The 27180-nt window shown below is 43.3% G+C and overlaps 1 protein-coding gene across 2 annotated transcripts in view; it reads left to right on the plus strand.

Moving 5' to 3' along the window:
- PRKG1 (protein kinase cGMP-dependent 1) overlaps positions 1-27180 on the plus strand; it is a 918924-nt gene that overhangs the window by 177635 nt on the left and 714109 nt on the right. For both annotated transcript variants that reach the window (XM_056850022.1, XM_056850021.1), the window contains exon 2: positions 22844-23010. In XM_056850022.1, coding sequence (XP_056706000.1) covers positions 22844-23010 — 167 coding nt within the window. The remainder of the gene's footprint in view (positions 1-22843; positions 23011-27180) is intronic.

Genomic DNA, 27180 nt, shown 5'->3' on the forward strand with positions numbered 1-27180 from the left:
GAGACCCAGAGCAGACTGGCCGCCCCTCTTCAGAAGAGTGATGGGAGGGAGTTTTGCCTTGGGTTTTTCGCTCTCAGGATGCACATTTTTCCCATCCGAATTCTCAAAAATCCCCCCTCCCCGCTGGGGTAGAGGGGCCAACAGCCCCTTCCCTTGAGCATTCCCCTCGCAGGTCCAGCTGCCCTAGACCAAGCTGCCACCACCACCACCCCCAGCGCGCTAGGCGCACATGGCGTGGCCCCACCGGTCTCCCCCTGGAGCCGTCCGTCCGATGTCCCCTTGGGCTTGGAGGTGTGGGCCCAGCTCCAAGGCCCATCCTGGGCGAGGGGCGGGGAAGGCATGCTGCCTGCCCGCCCGCCAGCCTCCGGGACAGAGGGAGAGAAGTGCCAGGACTCTAGGCAGGCAGGCAGGCAGCAAAAGGGGCGGTATTCTTGTCCGAGTGTGAAACTCCCCCAGCCAATTGCTGTTCTTGGGGGAGGAGAAATTAGCCGGCATGGGCAGGGACAATTGTTCCAAACCAAGGAACAAAGGCAGTTTTTTTCTTGGAGCTCCGAGCCAAAAACTGCGCAGCAACAGGAAAGAATGGCGCAAAAGTGGTTTGACTTGCCCCAGTTATAATGCGGCTTTTATTGCTCAATCCAAAAAAAATCAGAGCAGCCATGAATAACCAAAAATTTGCAGCGACGCAAACCGGCTGTGAAACCGCTGCAAAGCTCCGTGAAAAATCCCCCTTGATGATAGTTTACCCTGTACAACTTGTTACAATTATTTTTTTTTATTGAAGTGCCTAACCTATCCAGGTTAGTTTTATAGAATGACGGCAGATTGGTCTGTCTGCATCTGTTACTTTATTTCCAAATACACATGCCAAACATTGCAGAATCGAGGAATTCTATCTTTCGAGGACTCAACTGTCTGTCCAGTTGCCACCTGGACAGGAAGAACCTGAGCCTCTACCAGCTGTTTCATGTGCTGAAATCAGCAAGTTGCAGTTTTTCCTGGCATGGAACTGAAAATGGTCATTGGCTTACTGCTGCAGATCATGACATTATTAATGGGACAGATGTAGGAGCCAGAGACTAAAGCTGCCAGCAATGATTTACCCTACAGCTTTATAGCAAGATAATGTGTATATATATAGCCAGTTGGCTTTTTTATTCTCCATTTGTGCCCATTTTAAATTCAGCACCAGTAAGGTGGGGAGCGCTGATGTCTTTCCTGCTAGCAGGCATGTTGCCCTGTCGTAGAGTTTTTCAGGCATAGAAGTGGGTTGTGGAACATCTGAAGCTACGAGCTACATGAACAAGAAAGAGAACCCATCCTCTTCTCCTTCAGGTCTTAGAGGATGTCCACTGTCATTCTTCCATTTGTGTCTGACAAATCATTGTATCATCCACCTACAGGATAGCCAGAGTATCTCATTTCCTGTTGTAGGCCTGCTGGGATGTAGCTGCGGATGCCATATGTCCACTAGCACTCCAGTGGCTGGCAGGAGATGTTTTTAACTGCCATTGTTCACTGTGGGACGTCCCCTCCAGGAAAAAACCTGGAAGTGAGGGCAGACCTGTCTAGGAATCACAGATCTACTTCGGGAAGCCCTGAAGTAGTTGGTGGGGTGACCGCGAGGGAAACAGCCCTGCATAAATGGCCAATGGGACTTGCGATCTCTCCTGTCTTGGATGGGGTTCTACTCCCCTTGAAAAGCCAGGTTTGCAGCTTGGGAGTGCTACTTGACACAGCAGCCACCAGGTGGTTATGGTGGTTCAGAGTGCTTTTGCCCAGCTTCAGCTGGTGTGTCAGCTGCGCCCATTCCTGGGTTAGTCAGCTCTAGCCACAGTGTTCCGTACTTTAGTTACATCTAGACTGGAGTACTGTAATGCACTGTTCTTGGGGATACCCTTGAAGAGTATTCGGAGGTTGCAGCTAGTACAAAACACTGCAGCTGGACTGCTGGTTGGGGCCAGTTATTGGGAGCATGTGAACCCCCCCCCCATATTACAGCAATTACATGAGTTACAGACTCATTCCTGGGCCCGAATTCACGGTGTTCATGTTGACCTTAAAAGTCCTACATGACTTGAGACTTGGGTAGGGTTGCCAGGTCACTTTTATTTTGGGGGGTGGAGCCTGAGGAGGGCGGGGTTTGGGGGAAGGGAGGGCCTTCAATGCCATAGAGACCAATTGCCAAAGTGGCCATTTTCTCCAGGTGAACTGGTCTCTATCGGATGGAGATCAGTTGTAATAGCAGGAGCTCGCCAGCTACTACCTGGAGGTTGGCAACCCTAAACTGGGGTGTCTGAAGGACTATCTTCTCCCATATGTTTCTGCCTGGAAATTAAGGTTACATGGAAAGGCCATCCTGTCCCATCATTAAAAGAAGCTCATTTGGTAGGTATATAGGGTTGCCAGGTCCCTCTTCTCCAGGTGAACTGATCTCTATCGGCTGGAGATGAGCTGTAATAGCGGAAGATCTCCAGCTAGTACCTGGGGGTTGGTAACCCTATAGGTATATGAGAAAGGTTCTTTTCAGTGTCAGCCCCACGATTATGGAACAACCTCCCCAGGGAAGCGTGCCTGGCCCCCTCATGTTCGATCTTTTGGAAGCAGCAGAAGACTGTTTTACATAGGACCACCTTTGCTTAAGCGTATTAGCAGTCCTGAGTTGTGATTTTAAATTTAGGTTTCTATCTTTTTAATGTATTTTATTTTACGTGTTTTATCTATGTTGTAACATGCCTTGAGCTCTGTAAGATAGTGAATGTTTTGAATCAATAAAATAAGTCAGGGCCCCACCATAGACCAACACGGTTTAAAGACTCTCATGGGTGAAATAAATGAGAGGGAGTATACTGCCAGGATATTGATGGCACTGAATTCTATTATCTCTCTATGAGCTCATCCAATGATCTCATACACATTAAGTGACAGGTGGTAGAACAGAACTGTGTAGAATTTCCAATGAAAAATCCCCTTCCTTTTAGACAGAATAACATTTAACGCAGTGGCTGCAAACCTAAGAACACTTTACTGGGAATTAGACCTATTGAATAAAATGGGACTTACATCTAAGTAAATCTGCTTAGGATTGTTCACAGTATGACTTAGTTCTGAATAAAAAATGCACAGAATTGAATTATAATGCTCTTGCAGTGAGATCCTGGGGGTGGGGAATGCTGAGAAGATGGCGTGACCCGGTGCCGTCATAAATGCCACCTGCACCAATGTAAGGTCAGCGTAAGTCCCAAGTAAAGGGCACACCTCTGGTGCAGGGGTTCACACCAGTGCCAAAGGGGCGAGTCTGGCGTTAGTCAGCTTCCAGAGCCCTTTCGGTACGGGAATACCCACATTTGCCAGCGCTAACGTTCACCGGCAAAAATGTAGGCAGTGCATGCAGCGGTTCAACGGGTGATGGAGAAGCATCCCTGTCAGGTTTGCGCTGTTGATCTCCCAGTTCTGTGGGCGAATAGCTTATTTTTTTTGCGAATTCTCATGTTAGGTTCTCAGCTGGACAAAAATATTATGATACATAAATGATGCTCAATTAGTTCCCTAATCAAATCAATTTTGAAGAGTACATTTTCAGATAAGTAAAATGTAAGGGACATGCTTCAGGTTAAGTAGGTATTTCCACACAGCAAAACATTTCATATACAAATACTTTCTTGATGGATGAAATTTAGATCACATCTTTTAAGTACAGTGAATTAATGATTGGCTGAAAGCCTTTCTTCACTGAAGTCAAATCAGATTCAGAGCTAGGGTTGCCAACAGGCCCAAAGAAAAATATCCTGCCCCTTTAATCAATGCATGATGTAGGTCATTGAAGAAAAGATAATTTTCTTCAAGCAGTTCACTTCTGTTTGATCCCCAAACTCCCTATGTTTGGCATTGTCTGGTTTTAATCTGAAAGACATGAGAGGAAACATTGCTCATTGAGAGAGCTGCTGCCATGTTTGTTCTTAATATAATCAAAGGAACATTCACTTTCTCTATGTCTGAGCATTTTAAATACTCTGTTGCAATTAAGTTTGCCAACATCCTGTAGAAAAATGTCTTGCCCCTTTAGTAGTGGAAAGTCACAGCTGATTCATGGCGACCCCGTAGAGTTTTCAAGGTAAGAGATGCTCAAAGGTGGTTTGCCATTGCCTGCCTCCATGTGATGACCCTGATATTCCTTGGAAGTCTCCCATCCAAATGCCAACTGCTTAGCTTCTGAGATCTGATGAAACCAGGCTAGCCTGGCCTGTCAAGGTCAGGGCCTTGTTCCTTTAACAAAGGCTTAATGGGATGGTATTTACCTGGTGAATTTATTTACCTCCATGCAATGAAAGGAGGCAAGCAGTGGCAAACCACCTCTGAATGTCTATTGCCTTGCAAATCCCACCAGGGGTTACCATAAGTCAGAAGTGACTTGACAGGAAAAATAAAAAATGCCAGGTAAACTTCACATTAAGCCTCCATTACAAGGGCTCCCCCCACCCCCCCCCAGGTTGTTGGCAATCCTAGTTGAGTGACAGGTCTAATACTGTGAAGTCACTATAGATGAAATAGTCATGCTTATAAATCAGTTTATTTACTTTCTGTTGCAATATAGCATTAAAAAGGATTAGATAACTGCATCTGTCAATGACTATTAATCATTATATCTAAATGGAGCCTCCCTGTACAGAAGCAAGTGCTAGGGACAAACATCTCATTGTCCACCTTCGTGCTCTGATTGTGAATTTCCACTGACGTCATACCGATAGATGCTAGAAAGAAGATCAGTGAACACTGAATGTACCTTGCTAACAGTGCAGTTCTAAACAAAGTTATGTCCTTCTAAGCTAATTGATTTCAATGAATTTAGACGGGTCTAACTCTGCTTGGGATTGCACTGTTAGTCTGATCCACCAAGACAATTCTTGTATTTGCAGGAGGGAATGATATGGCTTGGAAATCTAGTAAATACAGAGAAATCTTTCAATGCAATCTTACATCCTTCTAACCCCATTGAGTGCAGTGGACCTAGAAGCGTGTAACTCTGTTTAGGATTGCACTGCTGTGATTTAATTCTGCTCAGAGCTACTCCAGTCTAAACCTCATTTCAGTGGGTTTAGACTGGAGTAATTGGAGTCGGATACAAGAAGCTGCTTTATATTGAATGGGACCATTGGTCCATCAAGTTCAGCGTTGTCGATTTAGATGGGCAGAGGCTCTCCAGGGTCTCAGGCAGAGGTCTTTCACGTCACCTACAACCTGGGCCTTTTAACTGGAGATGTTGGGGATTGAATCTGGGGCTTTCTGTGTGCCAAGGAGACACTCCACCACTGAACTGCGGTCCTTCCCCAGCTGTCCCACTGAGCAAAGTTGGAAGCCGTTCCTCCAGCCTAAGGAGCCTTCCTCCAGCTCAGTTGTCCATTGGAGGAAGAGCCACTTAAGTCAGAGGAAGACTCCCAACTTTACTCATTGGGGCGGCTGGACTCTGCCCACTGTGCATAGGCTTGCTCTGTAAGTAACCTCCAGGGAGCATGGCAAGGGAGGCTGCCTAGGTGCAACAGGGGTTGACAGGAAAGCCTGCCACTTCTTTATCCTGCATTCCTTTGGCATCAGGAGCTCTCAGAACAGGAAAAAAAAAACTAGGCTGTTCATATTTCCACATGACTTTCATTGAAATAAATTGCCTCGCCTCTCTCCATACTTGTGTAGGCTATGAGAGGTGTTAGCATTTTAGGGCAAATGTACCAGTGTGGTATAGTGGTTAAGAGCGGTGGTTCGGAGTGGTGGACTCTAATCTGGAGAACCAGGTTTGATTCCCCACTCCTCCACATGAGCTGTGGAGGCTAATCTGGTGAACCGGGTTGGTTTCCCCACTCCTACACATAAGGCCAGCTGGGTGACCTTGGGCTAGTCACAGCTCTCTCAGCCCCACCTACCTCACAGGGTGTCAGTTGTGGGGAAGGGAAGGGGATTGTAAGCTGGTTTGATTCTTCCTTAAATGGTAGAGACAGTCGGCATATAAAAAACAACTCTTCTTCTTCTTCTTTTATGAGGGAGTGGGCATATGGCTTATTTGGTGCTGTGTAGCAGGAAAAAGAGACCCCTGACAAGTTTTACAAATGTTTTAGTGGGATTTTTCCCCACACAGGCAGACTGTAATTTGATATATGTGCAGCTAGGCAATAGACAGTTTTACTATTTGCATCAGTTTAAATAAATTAATATGGAAATGAGCAATGACTCCATCCTTCAGAAGTGGTGTCAAGCACTTTAGTGCTAGCATTTATTGTTCTTGATGGCTTTTCTGCTATAAAAACCAATTGAGAACAAGCTTTCTTTTATGTCAATACATCATAAATGCTTTCTGAGCTACCAGTCTGAACTCCTGAACATAATGTACTCATCAGGTATTTTCATCCATTTTGAAGGTTTAATCTTTTCTTTCTTTCTTTCTTTCTTTCTTTCTTTCTTTCTTTCTTTCTTTCTTTCTTTCTTTCTTTCTTTCTTTCTTTCTTTTTCTTTCGCTGATTTTGAAAGAGATGCAAATGAACTTTTGTCATAATGTTTATTATACACTCCTGATGTTATTAATCCAACAGGCAATTTAAAATTCACATTGTCCAAATGTTTTCAAAAGATAGTTCCACAAACAGTAATTGTGCTTTATGTAATATATGTATTAGTGGCAGATTAACTCTACTTAATCACTTGGGCTGTCAGCAAATTACCTGGTAATTATACCCACCTGAACTTCTATTGTTATATAAACCTGTACAGCACTTAGTGGTGTTCAGTATCACTAGTTGCAATAAACCTTTCTAGATTAACGGAGTACAAAGAAGAACTTTTAATATCCTCCTTTTCAGTAACTGAGTCTGTGTGGGTTCCATGCAAATGAATGGAGCTGACTTCACAATAAATGTGTTCAAGTAGCAAAGCTTGGTCCTCAAATTTAAGTGCATTTAAATACTTGTGTCATGCTTTATGTCAAGCTGTTGGTTATTATAGTGAGATACAGGAACAGATACTGAGTGCTGTCATTATTGTTGATAGGCTCTTATCAGGAATTGCTTTCAAATTTTTATTTATTTGCTTCATTTATACCCCATCATTTCCCCCAATGGGGACCCAGAGCAGCTGACATCATTCTCCTCTCTTCCATTTTATCCTCAGAACAACCATGTGAGCTAGGTTAGGCTGAGAGAGAATGATTGGCCTAAGGTGACCCAGCAAGCTTCCATGGCAGAAGGGGGATTTGAACCTGGGTCTTCCAGATCCTATTCCAATCACTACATCACACTGGCTCTCTGTAAAAATGCAAAGGTCTTGCGTTTTAAAAAAATGTGTTTTCCCCAGATGCTTTCTGCAAAAGACACAGAAACTCAGGAGAGGCACACTTCTTCAAACATTCCATCAGCACATTCCAGGAAGCCATGAACAATCCTAGCTCCTTAGCACATTACCACATTGTCTCTCTGTAAACTCTAGTCCCATGATAATCCCATAAGCAAACATCCACAGACAAGTAGTCTAAAGAAAGTTGATTTATTGGTAAATCCACAGGATAACAGAAGCTAAGAATCAAATGGACACTAATGAAAACTACAAGCACAGTACAGGGCATATATGGAAGCATAGGGCAAATCGGGGTAGATCTGGATGCCATGGCAACCCCCCTCCCAGGAGCTGTCAGGGAGGTAGGATTCTACCAGCATTCCCACAGAGTTCAGTCTAAACATGTTGTTTGCAGGGCTATAGCTGGCCTTGGCCAGCAGCTGGAGAAAACCACAACATTCCTTTCTCAGGCCATGCCTGACACTCTCCCTCCCCTCACAAGTATTTGGAGATACTCCTTTTTGGCACTGCATGCATCATTTCAGGAGACAATGCTATAAATGCAGCCAGCATCGTTATCACCATAAAGTGTGAATTGGATTTGAGGGGTATAAATGTTCTGAAGCAAAAACAGAGACTAGTTCCTCTCCAAGACAGTTTACTCTTAGTCATCTGTTTCAGAGTTGAAGTGCAGGGCACCATGGGAACTTTGTGTATCTGCCTTGGTATCTGCCTTGGCTCTGTTTGCATCAAGCTGTATCCATATATGGACTGGAAATGAATGAATACACAAAACAATGTCGCTTCCCTACAGTATGCACACCTGATTGTTGAACAACAAGCATTATAATTTTGGTCCTTTTCTTCTTTGGGTAAGAACTTGATGTCACATATATGGTAGACCTGGTTACAGTTACATTCTGCAATGCAATTGTTCAATCAATCAAGTTTTATTGCGATACAATATCAGCACTTGTTGTTCCAGGACAGCAGAATTGGATCCCTCCTAAAATTTCCATGTATGCAGGGAGGAGGACTTTGATTATTCCCTCCCAGGAGATCTCAGACTCCGACAAGCTAGTTGGTTCCCTGCCCCCCAAGAACAGTATTTGGAGGGGCATTTCAGGCTTCAGGAGAAGGCAGGAGGTGGGAAGTTGCACTTGCACAGCCGAATTGTGTCCATGGAAATTCTCAACAGGATACAAGTCATAGGAAAGACTTAGGTTGGTAGCCACCATCTGTAACAATAAACAGTCTTTTTTTCTTTCTATGGGTGTTCTTCCTGTAGATAGCCTCACTATTAAGGAGAAGACAAATTTACTTTTAAAAAGCCTCTCAGGGCTACGGACTTATTTTGAGCTCTGTTTTAAACATGTTGCTGATGGGTATGAGTAAATAGAATACCGGGTTGAATACAGCCACTGGCTAGCCATTCTATCATTGTCACCTCTTCCTTCTCTCCCCTCTTCCAGCTGGGGAATAAAATGCCTGTGAGTGTTGCTTGATAAGACCCCTTTCATTTCAGGCTCTTGGCTGGCGGTCACTTTCTTTTCCAGGAGCAGGAGCCAAAGTGCTTTGCCACTGCATGCTTGCTTTCCCTGCTCACTCGCCAGCCCCTTTGCTAACATTGCAGCAGTTGGACGACGGCAGGGATCACTCGGCTCTGGCCCATAGACTCGCGTTGCCTCAGGCATTGCCCTCATCTGTGCCACCAACTCTAATCCACAGCTGCTCGGTTTGGAGCTGGTGTAGAAGAAGGTGATCGATGAGCTGATGCGTTTTCATTAGTTATGGGCCATAAGCAGCTCTCCAGGGATTGAAGAAGCTCATTGGGAACATTCCCAGTAGCATAAAGGGCCAGTCCACCAAGGTTTAAGTGTCGTTGTTCCCCAACAGAAGGACCTTTTTTGTTCAAGCAGGTCGCCAGTATTGGTAGGATATTCAAGCATGTGCTTTATAGATATTCTGCAGTCACCTGTACATTTAAAGAGAGTCACAGAACTGTGAATGTCTTTTGAATGCCCCCCCATCTTCTCAGAGTAATTAAATCTGGAAAATTTGCTCTGGAGGTTAATATTAATCCCATGTACCTTGGAGCCTGTGAGCACCTGAAAGATGGCTCTGTTGAAATTAGTGGAACAAAACAGACTTGTGGCTAAATGAATATTAACAAAAGCACATCCGTGTTTTAAAGGGGTTGTTAAAAATTGTAGTCAGGTGTAGTGTTAAAAGGACAGCCTAGAGAGGTGTTTAACTAGAATCTGGGAGATCCAAAGGGTCATGCATATCGATATACCTGAACCAAAAATAAACCCCAAAATTAGCCATTTTGGCAATATTCAGGTTTTGGATTGACCAAATACTAAAACGTGGGAACCTGCCTGAATCCGAATAGGCGATTCCCAAAAAAGCTGAATTCTCTGTGCTTTCTCCCATTTTTCTATCTTTTTTTTTTTTACTGGTTTTGTTAGGGCCCCATAGTTGGGGCCCTTTTGAGGTAGGGGTCGTGATCCAGGTTCAAACTCCTCATATTGCCATGAAGCTCACTGGATGACTTTGGGCCACTCACATACCCCCAGCCTAACCTACATCATAGGGTTGCTGTGAGAATGAAATTGGGAAAGGGAGTACTGTGCAGACCACCCTAAATTCTTTCAGGGAGGGACGAGTTAAAAATCACTAGAAAGATAATCTTGTTGACTAAAGGTGGCTTCTAACGAACTAGAGATTCAGCAGAGTTGAATGCCTGCAGGAACAGAGAGCCACAATAACTCAATGCTCTCTGTTAACTTAACATTTGTTTATACATCATGGGTGGGCAAAGAGTGATGTAAACAAGGTTCAGGCTTTATTTATTAGATAAATGGAATATTATAAGTCTTTAAGTAGGGATGTGAATATGAGTTTGTAGTTAATAATGCATGATATGAAGCTCGGATATGTTCCCATTTGTTCCTAATCTAAATGTATTTTATCAGAAGTAATTTATAGATTATGCAAGATGTAAACTGTATTTTTGTTAAGTGTTCTAGAGGAAATGAATCAGTGTTACTTGACAGGTATCTGGGAAACACAGTGTATGTGTGCTGAAAGTTTTGTGATGATACTAAGGTGCAAATTGTTGTCACTTTCACTGTGGTGTATTCTCTGCAAGATGACAACTGTGTGATAAAAATAGAGTTTTGTAGCATCTTAATGACTGCATTTGATTCAAGCACAAGCTTTCATGGTCCACAAAAGCATATGCTGGAATAAAACTGCAGGGATAAAGCTTATTCTGAAATAAAACTCAGCCCTTAAGGTGTTACATGACACCTATCTGTTTTTGCTGCAACAGATTTGCCTGGCTTCCATTCTGGAATTGTGTGTTATCTTTTGGTTATAAACCAGGAAATCTACTATGTTATGACTAAGGCAAAAAAAAAAAAAGTCAAATTGTTTGATATCACTGTCGACACTAATATTTTTGTTTGAGGAAGTGCTGGATAAACTGAGCAACATGAGATGAGATTGCAGTGAAAATGCTGTCACCAGGCACATTTCAGCCACATTTCAAAATTGTGATTTGATTTATGCATTTATTTATATCCTGTTTTTCTTCACAATGGGGGCCCCAGACCAAGTTATAACATCATTCCCCCCTCCTCCAAACCTGTGATGCAGGTTAATCTGGGGGAATGTGACTGGCCCAAAGACACCCAGCAAGCTTCTATGGCAGAGTGGGGATTCGAACCCAGATCCTAGTCTGCCACTCGATCCACTACATCACACTGACTTTCAAGGGGGAAATGATATGAAATTAAGAAAGATAATTTGTGATCTCGTACTGTTTTTCCCCCAATGCCCTTGTGCTACATAATTTGATCAGAACTACTGGGGGAGGGGCAAAATGATACGATCCTCATAACTGGCAATGATGTGTTACCGCGAAACCAAGACATAGGAATCAGTTTCAAGCATTCAAATGTGAAATTTGTGGCTGTGGATTTTGAGCAGGGTTTGCAGAAACTTCACTGAGGCCTTCCGTGTCACTCATCATTAGCAAACTGGTTGTGTACAAAAAAAGGTAGCAATGCTAGAAAGAAGTTCTACAAAGAAGTAGAAAAGATCACATATTTCTACAAGGATAATTATACGCTAATATATGCAGTGACATTTAATATGTGATGTTCTGAGGAGCTGTTCATGTAACATTTATGTTTTTGGCTAATATGAAAATTGTTACTAGCAAGATGTTGCCTGTTTTAGGAGACTGTATCCTGTGCTAGCAAGAAAAGTAGCCTAAAAGGGTTACAGTGCAATCCTAAACAAAGTTATACCCTTCCAAAATCATAGAAACTAATAGTATTAGAAGAATTTGACTCCATTTAACATGGCACTGTTAGAGCTGTTGCCATCTTAAACATCTGGGATTTGTCAGGTGTTCCAGCAAAGCCATTCAAAACCCTGAAAACGATCATTTTGAAATCTGTTTTATGTTAGCAGGAGGCATATAAAAATACTATTCATTTCTACAGTTTCTTTGTGGTACTTGTCTCTGGGCCCTCGTCTGCGCAAGTGAACATAAGTTTTTTTTCCTGCCAATTTTCTATGAAACTCTTACTTTGTTTTGTCATTCTCCGTCATAATAACAGGGCCCTCTGACAAGGTATTGTTATTTTTAATTAGTATTTCACCACTATTGTCAGATAAACTTGAATGTTGCCACTATTTGTTTTTCATCTAAAGTTTCAATATTTTGGCTATTCATAACAGTTCAGTGAGACAGCAAAATGAAAACCACATTTCCTTTCAATTAAAAAACAGCATATTAGTTCTTAAAACAGTCCCATCAGTATGTTGAGCAATTTGTCAAGCAAGAATAAGAGACCAGTTCCCATGTCAAATGATTTGAAATGAGATAAGGAAGGAAGAGGAGGAAAATAACTTGTGTTTCCTATCAAGCAGTGAAGAAATGTAGTGGTGTATACTAATATGGCTTATGTGCATGCCCCAGTGGGCATGAAATGAATGTGACTTAAGAAGTAGTTGTTTATTTCAAGGAACTGTTCCTTATTTATTCATTTAAAGAACAGTCATGGAAAAGAACTATGCCTTCCATTTACCTACCCTGGGCAGAGAATTACCAGCCACCAGCCCCAATTTCCTGCTTCTAAGGAATTGAGGAGTAGGAGAAAAAAGAATCCCTTAGTTTCTGTGGTAAAGACCATAGAGACTAGGGCAGATGGACTGGAGTGTGACTTATAAGTGACATCACATCCTCTGCCCACTCCAAGCACTGTCCCCCAAATATCTGGGCACTTGCCCTAAAAAGAATGATGCACCATAATTAGGGTTGCCAGGTGGGTGGTTTTGGCAGGCAATTCCCTGCCAATCCACCCAGCTGCTCCGGAGCAGTGGTTTTGTGTGTGCGCATGCATGCACGCGATGACGTAACTTCCGATTTTATTTCTGGAAGTGCCGCATCACTGCAGCCAATTTAAGACTCAAACCCCAAATGGGTTTGAGTGTTAAATTGGCCATGACGATGCAGTGCTTCTGGAAGTAAAACTAGAAGTGACATCATCACGTGCCCATGCCCTCACATGCCTGCATCCCCGCCCCTAAAACCTCTCGCCAGTCAGGATGGGGGACCTGGCAACCCTAGCCATAATTGTGAAAAAGCAACATTAGTTTAATACACTTCAAGGACAGTTTGCAACTCAACAGATGTTTACTGCAGCAGTGCAAAGCTTCTATCCATGGGAGGCTGAACAGCAGTAGGTAGAACATATAGCTAGAAATATCAGTCAAAGGTCAAGCAGGCTTTGAAAAGATGATAAACTAAAATGGAAAATAGTTTCCATTCGGTCAGAGGCAGAACAGAGGGGTCACTGGAGAACACTGAGAAGGGTTTTGACACAGTCAGTGCAGTAAACAAGGTGAGTATTCCAGTTGACTAGATTTTAGAGAGAAATGTAATAAGGGAGAGGGAATACAGTCAAGATAAAAGGCCACACGAATGAGGGCTGAAATTTTGGCAATGCGAATAGGAGAAGGAAGGACCGATCTTGACATTGTTGAATAACAGGCAGCACTTTTTATGTTCAAAATGTTAACATCCTAATAGCCTATTCCTGAAGGGGGGTGGATGTACGGCGACTGGGAGCAGCGCAGCCGTGGCACCTCCACAGAGGCTTCCCGGCCACCACGAAGAAAATAAAACAATTTAAAATGTTAAATGGAGAAAATGCTGCAACTCAAAGGGGCATTCCCAGGGTGAAAGGGGTTAGGATGCTGCCTAAAGGCAGCTCTGCCCCTGGAACCAGCCTCCCACGCTGGTGCGGGCTCCCCCTTCTGAGATTTTGCTCCTGGCGTGGCTGTGCCAGCGGCGGAACCCCACACAGTGGCGTGGCCTACCGGCGCCAGTGGGAATGCTCCCTGTGCCAGTGTAAGTGCCCCTTATCCCAGGATAAATGGCCACTTACGTTGGCATGGGGTCACGCCAGCTCCTATGCCAATTCACACACACCTTTCAGGATTGCGCTCGCTTTAAGTCTGTCGTTGGCTTTTATATTGAATATTGCCTTTTATTCAGGGATGAGAAATGGAAATGTGGCTTCCCCCCTAATTGATTGTTTGTGTCATGTTGCAGAGATTGTTTTATCATATATCCCACAATGGAGAGGCATCAAACATAGTTGCACATGCTGCTTAGGATCCTGTGCATGTCTGACGCTAACTGCTGACAGTGAGGGATTTGCGCTGAGATTTAGACTGATTTTGAAGCTTACTAAAGTGCTGTTGAAGGGTAGTGTTGAACGTCCTGCTTCCATTATTCCTGTGAATCATGTTATTAGGTTGTTCACAGCTTTCTTTTGTGCCCATTGATAAAAAATTTATTTCCACTGTATGTTAGCAAGCTACGGAAGGTTGTAATTCTGCGAGAATTGGTTATTCTAGCTTGTAGTAAGCAAGCAAGCAAGCAAAGTATTTATTATGGTCCACAACCAGCAAAATCTAGCTTGTAGTCTTGTACTGTGGCATGTAGGCTGACAGACAGTTCACTTGATACTGGAAGGCGATGTGGTGTAGTGGTTAAAGCGTTGAACTAGGATCTGGGAAACCCAGGTTTGAATCCATACTCAGCCATGCAAACTTGCTGTGACTTGATGGTACTTTACACCACTGTTTTAAAAGAGCTTAGAAACAAAGCCAAGTGGCTATCACATAAGCTGTTTATTATCTATTTGTTCATTTTTAACGTTATTTTTCTATTCTTAGAATGCCCAAAGTGGGATACTTTTTTACCCAAATGCTCAGAAGTAGTAGGGTCACTATAACAAGTGACTCGTATTGCACAAATGTTATTCTGATCTTAAAATGAAATGGTGTTTTCATTTTTCTTATTGAACACTTAATCGCCATTTTATTGGGGCAACTAGAATATAATACTTTTTTTACATGGATCCTGTTCAGCTGTATATTAATGGAAGCCTTGAGGGCTTTTTGTTGGCTATTAAAGTGCTATGATAAACAAATAAATAATGTGTGAACTCCAAGTGTGAACGCCATGGTGCCGGCCCCCATGATGCTGTGCAAAAGAGACTCAACCAACCAGGCTTATGGTTGAGGCCAGCTACTGTTCCTAACCTCCCTACTGCTGGCCTCCCTAACCTCCCTACTGCGGTAATACCTTTTCTATTCAATCTGGTATTATTCCACGTGCTCGCTTAGCTGAAGTTTGTGTGTGTTTGCGGATCATACTTTAGAGGTGCCTAGGTGATTTAGGATAATGTTTATATGATTTTATAGGGCTATTTTAAAATGTTTTAAGGCTTTTATTGATTTAATAGGACTTTTATACTTGTTCTGAGCCTGGTTTTGGCCGGGGAGAGCAGGGTAATATGGAAATAATAAATAATAATAAATAAAAAGACTCTCTAGGGAGAGCTCACCATATTCTGTGGCCGGCTTTGGCCAGGGATTGTGGGCGGGATACAAATTCAAATAAATAGTTTTGTATTAGAATGGCTTGATATGTGGACTGTTGCCATCACACTGAATCTAGCCCCCTTCCATGTGCTGCAAGAATGCAGAAAGATTCACAACACGATAATAGTGATCTGTGGTAAGCAGTTCCCCAGCGTTACATCTGAAGTGTAGAAAAACTACGGCAGGGAAAGGGCTCTGTGGGTGAAAATGCACGGTCGCTTTAGCCTCCTTTATTCCCCGTTTCAGCCAGGATTCAGCTAGGATCGAACGCACATTCGGCGAAAACGCATGCGTTCAATCCTGGCTGAACCCTGGCTGAAACAGGGAATAAAGGAGGCTAAAGTGACCGTGCGTTTTCACCCTGTGTTTGGAAGCATCCAGTGAATGAGTGAGTAGTATAACATGTATACTGGTGCAAAGTGGTTTACCATCTGCATTCTTATGACTACAATGAAATGATCCCTGAACACCCCCCCACACACGCACACACACCACACCACTATGGGATTTCATGAAAGCTGCAGGCAAGGTAATACAAGTTGCTTGTGTGACGATGCTCTGCAAATTGCTTAAAATATAGCTGGGGAGTAAAGAACTATCATGGAGAGTGTGCTTGCAGCAGCCTTCCTGAAGCAAATGGTTAATGTGAACTAATACTAGGCATCCAAAAGTGTTCAGCTGGCCACTGTAAAGTAACTTTGCTTCAAGCAAGCTTATCCCATGGAATGTGAGTATGACGATCCAGTCAAGGAATTACTTTTTGGCATAGTTAATTCATAGGGTTTGCCAGGACATTGTGCGGGGAGGGGGGGGCGGGGCGCTGGGTCATGAGTATGATGATGCCACTTCTGGGGAAAACCTGGAAGCAATAGCGGTAGCTTTAGGAATCGTCATCACTTCTGAGTTTCCCCTGGAAGTGACGACATCACGTTTGCAACACTGGTGAGTTTTAATTCAGAGTTGGCAATCTTCATCATGAGTTTATTTTTTAATTCAATTTTATACTGTGACAACACTTACATCTATGCCATAAAAAGCTTCAACTGCCCATTTCCACACCTTGAGCCTCTGATAAAGGGGAAAGGCATTTTTTCTCTCCAGACTGTTGGCAACCCTAGCGTTTAATTGTCCATATAAACTTTCCCCTATGAAGGCGTAGTTTACTGATGTGTAGATGACAATCTGGGAGACTCAAGTTCATATCTCCATGCTGCCACGGATGCTTGTCGGGGGACCTTTGACCAGTCACACACTCTCAGCCTAACCTCACAGGGCTGTTGTGAGGGGGAAAATGGGAGTGAGCAGAATGAGGCAAGCCACATTTGATTCCCATTGGGGAGAAAGGCAGGGTATAAATGAAGGAAGTAACTAAGGTCTAAAAAGCATGGTCAGTTAGCCCAGTTCCAGCCCTGTTCCAGCCCAGTTCCCTCCCAGTTCCACCCAGGATCAAATTTTCGCAAACGGACGGTACCTTATTTATTCTTCTTTCAGCCCTGTATCGAAGCGAAATGAACCCGCCTTTTCCCATTCCTCTTCTGGGAGAAACAGAAACAGAAATAGGGGAAAAACAGATGATTGGCATCACTCACAGCCAATCACGAGGCAGTTTGTGAAGAGGCAGGAATTCAAATGCTTCCTGCCTGCTGCTATTTGGGAGCTTTTTCTGAGAAAAAGAAAGTCTTTTTTAAAACGAGGCTTGGATTCCTCCCCCTTCTTTCAGGTAGCAGCGTTTTTTTGTTTTTTTAGTTCTTAAAATGCTTTTAAAATTACAAGCCGGGCGGGGGGAGCCTCCATTAGTCAATTTGAAAGGACCAATCACCAGGAGCTGGGGTGTGGGGGGGAGGAGGAGGGCTTACTCAGCAGGAACCCGCATTTTCTGTTTACATGGATCCATTTGCACATAGTTTAATCCCTGCTCATTCCAGGTAATGCGGGTTCATTTGATCCTGGGTGGAACGGGGATGGAACTGGGCTGGAACTGGGCTAAGTGACCATGCGTTTTAGACCTAAGTACCCCAATGAGGGTTTTTCCCCCAGAACACATTGCTCTAGAGAAGCACTGGTAAGCTGCTCTGGAGACATACAGGCCCTCCATTTTACAGAAAGATGACCTGATAATATTCCACAGAACAGGTGTGAGTTATTAAATATGTAAGGAGGGAATCGAAACAAAAGAAACGTTCCACTTCAAGTGAAAGCGTGTGTCAAGACTTTAGCTGACTGAAGCAGGCTTTGGTAGTTGCGAAACACGTTGACTTTTATCACCAAAACCAGATTTTTATTTTTACATTATTTTCCCCATAGGGTTTGAGAAAGGTTTAGGCTGGCGTGAAACATACCAGATCTCACGAACTGAGAGGGAACTCGAGCAACGTTCACGACATGAAAAGAAAATCACATCAGTCGGGGCTGGATTGTAATGCCAAACCAGGCTTGAAGCTGTTTAAAGTCACTTTTGAAAAGAAGAGGGAGACAAAAGATAAAAAAGCCAAATGAGAATCGGCAGCTCAGCTGAGGGAAACAGTCAAATAATCACACCTGCAGCCTGTATGGGAGCAGGAGGGAGTCCTCCTCACAAAAAGCCTTGTGAGGAGTATATATCCCTACTTGGAGCAAGGCAAAAGAGGCAAGAAGAGGGTGTGCCTGGAAAGTGGTAGATAAAAGGAGAAGATAGGGTTGCCAGGTACCTCTTTGCCACCGGTGGGAGATTTTTGGTGTGGAGCCTGAGGAGGGCAGGGTTTGGGGAGGGGAGGGACTTCAGTGCCGTAGAGCCCAATTGCCAAAGCAGCCATTTTCTCCAGGGGAACTGATCTCTATCGGCTGGAGATCAGGTATAATAGCAGGAGATCTCCAGCTAGTACCTGGAGGTTGGCAACCCTAGGAGAAGATGTCGGGGAAAGTATTGAGGGTAGGATAGTTTTTGGTAAGGGAGAGAGGGGGCTTTTGGGTGATTGCAGAAAGACAATCATAGGGTGAGTGAAGGGAGCGTTGGTTGTTGAAAGTCTGTACCCAAAAAATCTTCTTGGTCTCTAAGGTGCTACTGGACTTTAGTTAATTATAGAGTGAGCTACTTTATAACTTCATAGTATTTGTACTTTGTTCCACTGGGATGACTTCTCAGGGATTACCTCTTAATTGAAGGAATCTTCTTTCCCACATTTCAGGCAGATAGGCGACAACATCCCTTTTTAAAGGCAAATAAGATTCAGATTCCCCACCCCCACCCCCGGGGAAAAGGGCTGCTTTGGAGAGTGGACTGCCCTCTCCAGGCTTTACCCCCAAATCTCCAGGAATTTCCCAACCCAGAGCTGGCAACCCCTATAGCCATGCTGTTTTTCTCCTAGACACCCTCCCCCCCACTCTGATTGCTGTTTGGAGCCTGGATGGGAGAAAATCCACTTCAAATAGAGTGCAGGGGGTAGAGAGGTCCCTATGTAGGGTTGCCAACCTCCAGGTTCTGCAAAAGCGTGTGCTGTTATTAGACTGAGCAAAACAAGGAGTAATATAACAGACACACAGACCACAGTCAAAGTATGTGTTGTGGAGATAGTTCATGATCCTTATGTATGATTTTCCATGCTTGTCATTGTCTATGCATGAGTTATGCTACATGCTACAATATTGAATGAGAATTTCTAGGCTTGTTTTCTCTTATATATGTACTACAACATATGCTACAATATTGAAAGAATTTAGTCGTGAGCCAAAGCTACTTTGACTGTGGTCTGTGTGTCTGTTATATTACTCCTTGGTTTGTTCAACCTCCAGGTACTAGCTGGAGATCTCCTGCAATTACAACTGCTCTCCAGCCTATATAGAGATCAGTTCACCTGGAGAAAATGGCCGCTTTGGCAATTGGACTGTATGGCATTGAAGTCCCTCCCTTCCCAAAATCCTGCCCTCCTCAGGCTCCACCCCCAAAATCTCCAGGTATTTCCCAACCCGGAGCTGGTAACCCTATCCGTATGGCCTTCAGTTTTATTTGAAAAAAGATCCCCACTCTTCTGCATGTTAGGTAGTGATGTTTTTTTAAACATCCTTCTCATATAGACGGATATGATTTAATCTTTTGTCATCTCTGCTTTCTTGTATCTCTTAGGTGGGCTGACATTTTTCTTTTCATTATCATGCAGATCAGAGGATTGCACACCTTTATCTCCCCCACCCCCCCAGGTCTGCAGGGCAGTTGCCAGGAAGGCCAAGCCACGTGCCTCTGCTTCTGTTCTCGCATCTTTGTAGCCCTACTTTCCTCCTAATGTGTGCACGAAAAGACTTCCTGTTATGGGAAGGGGGGCATGAAGGAGCAGGGGCCTCTGCTTCTGTTCCTCCAGCCCAGTTTTACACTGGGTTTAAGTGGGGGACGGTGCTTCATAGAACAAAACAGATCACACAAAACAAGGTTTCCCACAGTCTGTTAGACAGTGAACTGACCGGTATAAAATTGTAACAGTGTGCTTGGAAATGTTAGTAGCGATGATTCTGTTGTGGGAAGATAAGCAAGCTGTTCTGGTTGGACAGTGACCTTGCTGAGCCCAGATCTCCTGTCACAATTTCCTCTTTAAGGTTGCCAACTGCTGGAGGGGGTGGGGGATCTGTCCCTTTAATGAAGTCTTAATGGGAGGTTACTTAACAGATACTGTTGTTTCCTCCCATACCATGAAAAGCTTCACCCGTCTGTGTCTAAATATCAAGACATTCCATATTAAAGGGGCAGGACACATTTTTCTCCAGGCCTGTTGGTAACCCTATTCCCTTTGTTGAGCCACCGCTCCCCCCCGCCTGTGCTTTCTGCTGCTTACGAGAATGAAATAAGACACCAAAACTCCAGAATAAATGTTCGAATAAGGTTTCAGACTACTCTCGGATGTCAGAAAGAGGCTGTTTCCGCACCAATAACTTACTCTAGAGTATCCTTGTGGTCATTCCGCAAAGATTGGAAAAGCAATTCTTTTTTTGCCCCCATGTCTCCTCTTCAAGAATGTTCCACTCTGTCCACACTTCCCCCAATTTATTTTCCTGGGGTGTATGGGGTGATTCGTGACACTCACCATTTTTAACTCTCAAAAACAGCTTTTCCTCCATAGCAGAATGCCCTCCCTCCCTCTTGTGACTGCCTCTTCCCCCTTGGAGGGCGGCCACCCACCCACTTAACGCCACAAGCCCAGCTAGGGCTCAGATGGGCACTCTGGGGCTTTGGCGGTCACCTCCCACCAGCTGTGCACCCAGTAGGGTTGAAAACCACCAGGTATTAGCTGGTGATCTCCTGCTATTACAACTGATCTCCAGCCGATAGAGCAGTTCACCTGGAGAAAAGGGCTGCTTAGGCAATTGGACTCTATGGCAGTGAAGCCCCTCCCCAAACCCCACCCACCTCAGGCTCCTGCCGGTTGTGAAGAGGGACCTGGCAACCCTAGTTCCCACCCACTCAATGCTGCAAGCCCAGCCAGGGGTTGGACTGGCGCCCCAGGGCTTTGGCACCCGCCCCTCGCCAGCCGCAATCCTTCTCTGGCATGAGCTGAGAACCACCCCACGCAAGTCAATGTGGAGAGTTATTCAAATGCTCCTAAATTGCTTCATTAGTCACAATGCATATTTAAAAAATAGATGCTGGGAAATGTCTGCAGGGAGGTGAGGGGAGAGAGATGGGCTCCATAGTGGGCAGAGACATACAATCATAGAGTTGGAAGGGACCACCAGGGTCATCTAGTCCAACCCCCTGCCCAATGCAGGAAATTAACTACCTCTCCCCCACATCACCAGTGACCCCAACCCTCCCCCCACCATGCAGGATCCCACAATCAAAGCACTCCTGACAGATGGCCATCCAGCCTCTGCTTAAAGACCTCCAAAGACAGGGACTCCACCACCCTCCGAAGCAGTGCATTCCACATGAATATCGTCTTCAGCATGTCCACACCTCAGTGGAAGTCTTCTTGGGAATGGAGAAAAAGAATACATTGTCATATAAGTGGTTGCACAAAACATGAAGATAAAACATTTGGAAATCATATCCAATCCCCAACGGAGGGAAAATAGTGTGGACACAAAAGGATTAAATGTTTCATTAAACGTTACAAATAATTAGTGTGAAAAGAGCCATAATTCTGTTCTGCATAGAATTTTTACAAATTGGGCATAGTTCATTTCACATCACGTTTAACAGTTTTCTGACTCTTTGTTCTTATTATTTTGTGGGTCTAGTGTAGATCCCAATGGTTTCTGTTGAAGCCCAATACAAAACTATGTTCACCTACCCATTCATGAAAAGGTTCTGGCTGGTAGGCCAAGTTAGGGAAAGACAGGCTTTCCCCATAATATTGTAAAGGCAAGTTGTGTAACAAAAGATGTGTGCACTTGTCTCTGTGTTTGAAGCCATCCTGAGATCTGAATTAAATATTGGTTCAGAACATAAATGATAATTAAAAGCAATTTGACTTTTGTTTCATTAAAGTGTTAAACAATAATTTCACAAGAGTACATGGATATAGAATGGCATTTATCTTTCAAGTGTTCCCATTTAAAAACCATGTTCTTTAAGCCCTAGTTTGTTCACATTCACAGATACTCATTTGCACCAAATCCTTTAAATAAGCTTTTAAACGATTAATGTCTGTAGTCTTGATGTTCGCTGTGTTATCAGATGGATAAAGATAGATTTGATAGACATTCTGGGGGAAATTCAATATGTAAATCATGATGAGTGGAGCAGTGTTTAACATTTGCACCAGAGTGACTCAGAGTAGGAGCAATGCTTCATTAAAAACTTAGAAAGGCACTGAAAAAAAAGGCTGTCCCTATCTGCATTGTTGAAATACAGAACTATAGGGACTTTCTAAAAGGTCATTCCGTACTGTCATGTTTCATACAAAAAATACAAGTCCTGGGATGCTTGAAATAGTGAAACTTTAATGATTTGTAATATATTCACTGAAAGATACGTGGTTATAACAATGAAATCAGAAAAACTTTTCTCCTTAAAGCCTAAATATTTGGGTTGGGTTTTTTTTGGCACATCATGCTGAGGAACCTGTTTGAGAAAAAGACTAATTATGAAGTTCCAGAGAAAGGTACAAAGTACTGCTTTGTAAATAATGCCACTCATATTGTGATATATGGAATTTAGGGCCACAATAATTCTATAGAAGGAATTCTCAATATATCATTGGAAGTTTTCTGTTTCCTTTATCAATGGTGGGAGAACAATTAACAAGCCATCAGGCTATTAATGTTCTGTTTCAGTTTCTTACTTATTGGCACAGACCTGCCAAATGATCTTGAGAATATGTGGAATAATTGTACAGTTCTCATGACTCAGACATGACAAAACCACCTTAGACAATTCTAAAATACATTTACATTTATTGTTACGGCCATTGGCCAGCACAATACAGATGTTAAGTACATGCTACTTTGTTGTTGTTATTTGCTTCTCTGTCACAAGATTTTGATTATGTTTTTGTGAAAGAGTTGAAATCCAGTTTATCACATTCACACATGGCTATTTGTGAGAGAGAATTGATTCAGATATAGATACACTTTTCCTTTCTCATCTTAGGTCAAAGGATCTAATAAAGGAAGCTATTCTTGACAATGATTTCATGAAGAATCTGGAACTGTCTCAGATCCAAGAAATTGTGGATTGTATGTACCCAGTGGAATATGGCAAAGACAGCTGCATCATCAAGGAAGGAGACGTGGGGTCACTGGTGTATGTCATGGAAGGTATGTTGTGCAGTCAGTATACTGTGAGAATTATGTAGATGCTTTCCCCTTTATCACCTTTCATGGTGGCGATGCAACATTTCATATTAGTTTTGAATGTTCCACAGAATTTTCCATGCTACTTTGATGAAGGGACGATATTTTCATGTAGATTTTCACTGCAGGCATGTTGTTCAATACTAAAAATAGTTCTATTTGCAGTAGAAGTCATAGTATACCTGCTTTCCTGCTTGTTTGTTGAAGAATAACTTTGGTTTTGAACAACCTAACCAAACTAGAAGTATTGCGAACTGTGCCTCTTTGTTTAAGCTGGGCAGCCCATTCCTAGGGGGTGGAGCGTAGATCTGTGGTGGCCGGGAACAGCACAGGTTCACTGCCTCCATGGAGGCTTCCCAGCTGCTGCAAAGAAAATAAAAGGCATTTTAAAAAGTAAAATGGGAAAATGCCTCCATAGAACAAAGTGAGGCTACGCCACCAAAAAAGGTGGCACAGGAACACAGCGGCATGAGAGGTTGTTCCCAGGGTGAAAGCGGTTAGAAAACTGCCTAAAGGCAGCTCCTGCCCCAGGAACACCCTGGGAACCCTCCCCTCCCATGCCAGCATGTGCTTTCCCTTCCGGGAGTTCCCCGCCAGCGTGGCTGCTTTGGTGGTGGTGGCTGCCGCAGCTCCATGACTTCCCAGCACTGGCGTGTTTGCCCCCGGGACAGCATAAGTGCCCGTCATCCCGGGTTAAATAGGCACTTACGCCAGTGCAGGTTCACACCGGCTCCTAAGGAGCTTCGCCCCCCCCTTCAGGATTGCAGCCAAAGTCACGTGGTGTGATGGTGTCCTCCTTGTGGTACCAAATCACACTAATTGTGCAGTCAATGAAATCATGAATCGGAGGCTGAGTGTAGGAATGGAGTGTATGTGTTGTTGTATGATAGGAAGTGTGCAGTGCAGATCTAACATGCAGATTTATTGATACAGATGCAAATGAAGAATTGCTACCTGCCTAATGCTTTCAAAGACTATTATGATGATGATACATCCATATTAGAAAGAGACTACAGAACTGCTTTTGATATTTCACTGCATACCTGCTTTTGTCCAAACGAGATGTGTATTTTAACCATTCCTTTGTGAAGTTTTGAATGATTTCTAAACTGTAATCTGGGAAATGGCTTTAAAAACGCTGAAAAATCTTACTGATAACTTTGGAATAGTGCAGTTTCCTTTCAGGTAACAAGAAAGAATTTTTTTGCCTAACTCCAAATAGGCAATATAAATGAGATGGATGTGCATTATTAATCCAACATTTATTTTGTTTTTACTATTTGTCATTAAAAAAATCATTGCAGTGTTCACAAGAGTGCCACAAAGTTTCTGAGGCTCAGACCATTGTAAGATTAGAGTATAAGAAAGGATCGATTTCCATTTTAACACAGTCAAGGGACTTAGAATTTGAAGACCTGAATTTTAGCGAGTATTGGGAATACTGTATTCAGATGAGTCAGTATAATATGTTATTCGTTTTCTTAATCTTTTTGTAGGGGGGCAAATGCTACTTTAATACAGTGCTTTTAAAACTCATTGATTCTGAAGCAAATTGTTATGTTTTCATCCTTAATTTTTATTACATAATAGGAGATGTTTTATCACAGCAGGATATTCTATAAAAAGGAATTACTCCTTACAAAGGATTTAGGATAAATAATTGCATATGTCTCCTGGTGTAGCAATTTAATTTTTGAGGCCGTGCGGCACTTCTAAGAGTTGACTGATTCCTTTTGGTACTTTCTACGTTTTTGAAAATCACCTTGCAGCACAGTTCCAGGCACTGCATGTCTAAATTTTCAAGATGCTTAATTTGGAAGATATTTATACATGAAATGACATATTTTCATGAAAGGTTGCTTTTAACTGATTATCAGATCTTTTTCTGATGATGACCTGCTGCCATTGATTTCTTGGCAGGTTACGAATGCATACCTGTTGCTGGTTTATTTCCTCTATTTTTTTGTAATGCCATTTGCCTAAGAGTCTTTGATACATTGGCTGTAAGTAAAGGTATGCAAAAAAATTGAGCTAATGAACTATTATTACAATACTTTGGAAGTATTCTGCCTTAGGGTTGCCAGGTCCCCCTTTGCCACCGGCGGGAGCCTTTTGGGGCGGAGCCTGAGGAGGACGGGATTTGGGGAAAGGAGGGACTTCAGTTGCATAGAGTCCAATTGCCAAAGCGGCCATTTTCTCCAGGTGAACTGATCTCTGTCAGCTGGAGATCAGTTGTAATAGCTGGAGATCTCCAGGTACTACCTGGAGGCTGGCAACCCTATTCTGTCTGCACTCTCCCTAGAAGCTAAAATGACTAAATTGAGGCTATCATACTTTTGTCACATTATGAGACAATCATGCTAGGAAAAGTGGAAGCCAGCAGGAAAAGAGGAAGACCCAACATGAGATGGATTGACTCTATAAAGGAAGCCATGGCCCTCAGTTTGCAAGGCCTGAGCAAGGCTGTTACCAATAGGACATTTTGGAGGGCATTTGTTCATAGGGTTGCCATAATTCGGAATTGACTTGACAGCACTCCACACACCTCCTTCCCACTGGAGCCTTTGGAGCGTGATCCAACAAGAAATTAAACCCTTTTTAGTTAAAAGATTTCAATGATAAAATCTTAGCACATGCTTAACTCTCTCATTGTGATCAATGGGATGGAGAGGTGCTTCGCTTTCTTTGGACCATCTGTCCTACAAAATCCTATACTTGTTTGGTTGTTTAAATAAAAGGTGGCGCAAAGTTACAAGTTATGCTCTGAAATGTAATTACATGCCAGAACCCTAATGCTGTTCTCTATCCACAGGTGTTGTGTTTGTGTGTGTGCGTGTTTTGAACTAGTATCCTAAAAGAGATTGCTTTTCTATCCTTTTAAGGCTAAGCCAAGAGGAGGTTTGTTTTTCTTCTCCAGCTTTTGAAATGTATGATTTTTTGTGTCTAGACGCAGGTTGTGTGCTGAGTTGCTGGTTATGGGAAGCCAACCGGACAAACCGGACAAAGGCAAAATGTTTCTTGGCTTAGTATACTTCAAGTTGAAATTTGTTCTAAGAATCTGTTTCTTGAATAAAACCCTATGTCAAGGGCTGAGCTATATTAATTACTATGGTATAATAATATCATCCAAGGTGAACTTGAGGGACCCTTCAGGAGAATGGGTAAAGAAATCTTAAGTTGTGGAAGTATCTTGACTAGGCTGTGTGCCACTGTCTGAACTTACACTAGGCAGTTCTTTACGTTCATCATCTATATAGCTGCTGATGGAGTAACCCCCATGCTTCTACTGCCTTACAGCACCTTTTGTCAGCTTCCCCCGATACCCAGTTGCTGTTCAGCAATGGCGTGCCAACTCATCTGCCATTCTTGGCCTCCTGGAGAAATTTCATAGCCAAGATGTGGGCATAATTGGAAGAGAGGAAATCTCTACAGGGAATGTAATGTGGTGAACTGAGCATCCTAACTGAATTCAAGAGTGCTGATGATGACTTGTACTGTAAATGTTCTTTTGCCCCTACACTATTAACTCCCACTGTAGGCTGATACACACAAAAGCCCCACACATTTACTGAATGTGCTGGGTGGGAGAGCAGGTGCAAGAGCTCTAACCTCAGACTCCACAAGATCTCCTGGTGACAGCGTTACCAGGTCCCTCTTCACCACCAGTGGGAGGTTTTTTGGGTGGAGCCTAAGGAAGGCGGGGTTTGGGGAGGGGAGGGGACTTCAATGCCATAGAGTCCAATTGCCAAAATGGCCATTTTCTCCAGGGGAACTGATTTCTACCCACAGACAATCAGGCAATCGTGCAGAGGCAGGGGGCGGGGCTAGCATGCTCACACCTGCTCTTCCTCTCCGTGTGTTCAGTGAACATGCGGGGCTGTCACCTATACTAGGGCAAGAGTTGCGGTGTGCTTGGAATTTCTACAAGGTATTAGTGAGGGTCACAGCTCTGCCTGTTGAGGGCCACCCAAGTATTCACCATCAGAAGTGATCACGCAAGAAAAACTTAAAAGCATTGACCTCAGTTCTCAAGCTGGTTGTTGGAAAAGGTTACCGTTACTAATATATAGAAATATTATTGTGTGTGTGCCAAAATGCCCTATAGAAATGAAATTAAATAGAAAATGTCCAAAC

This window comes from Euleptes europaea, chromosome 5 (genome assembly GCF_029931775.1).
Source record: "Euleptes europaea isolate rEulEur1 chromosome 5, rEulEur1.hap1, whole genome shotgun sequence".
Lineage (NCBI taxonomy): Eukaryota > Metazoa > Chordata > Lepidosauria > Squamata > Sphaerodactylidae > Euleptes > Euleptes europaea.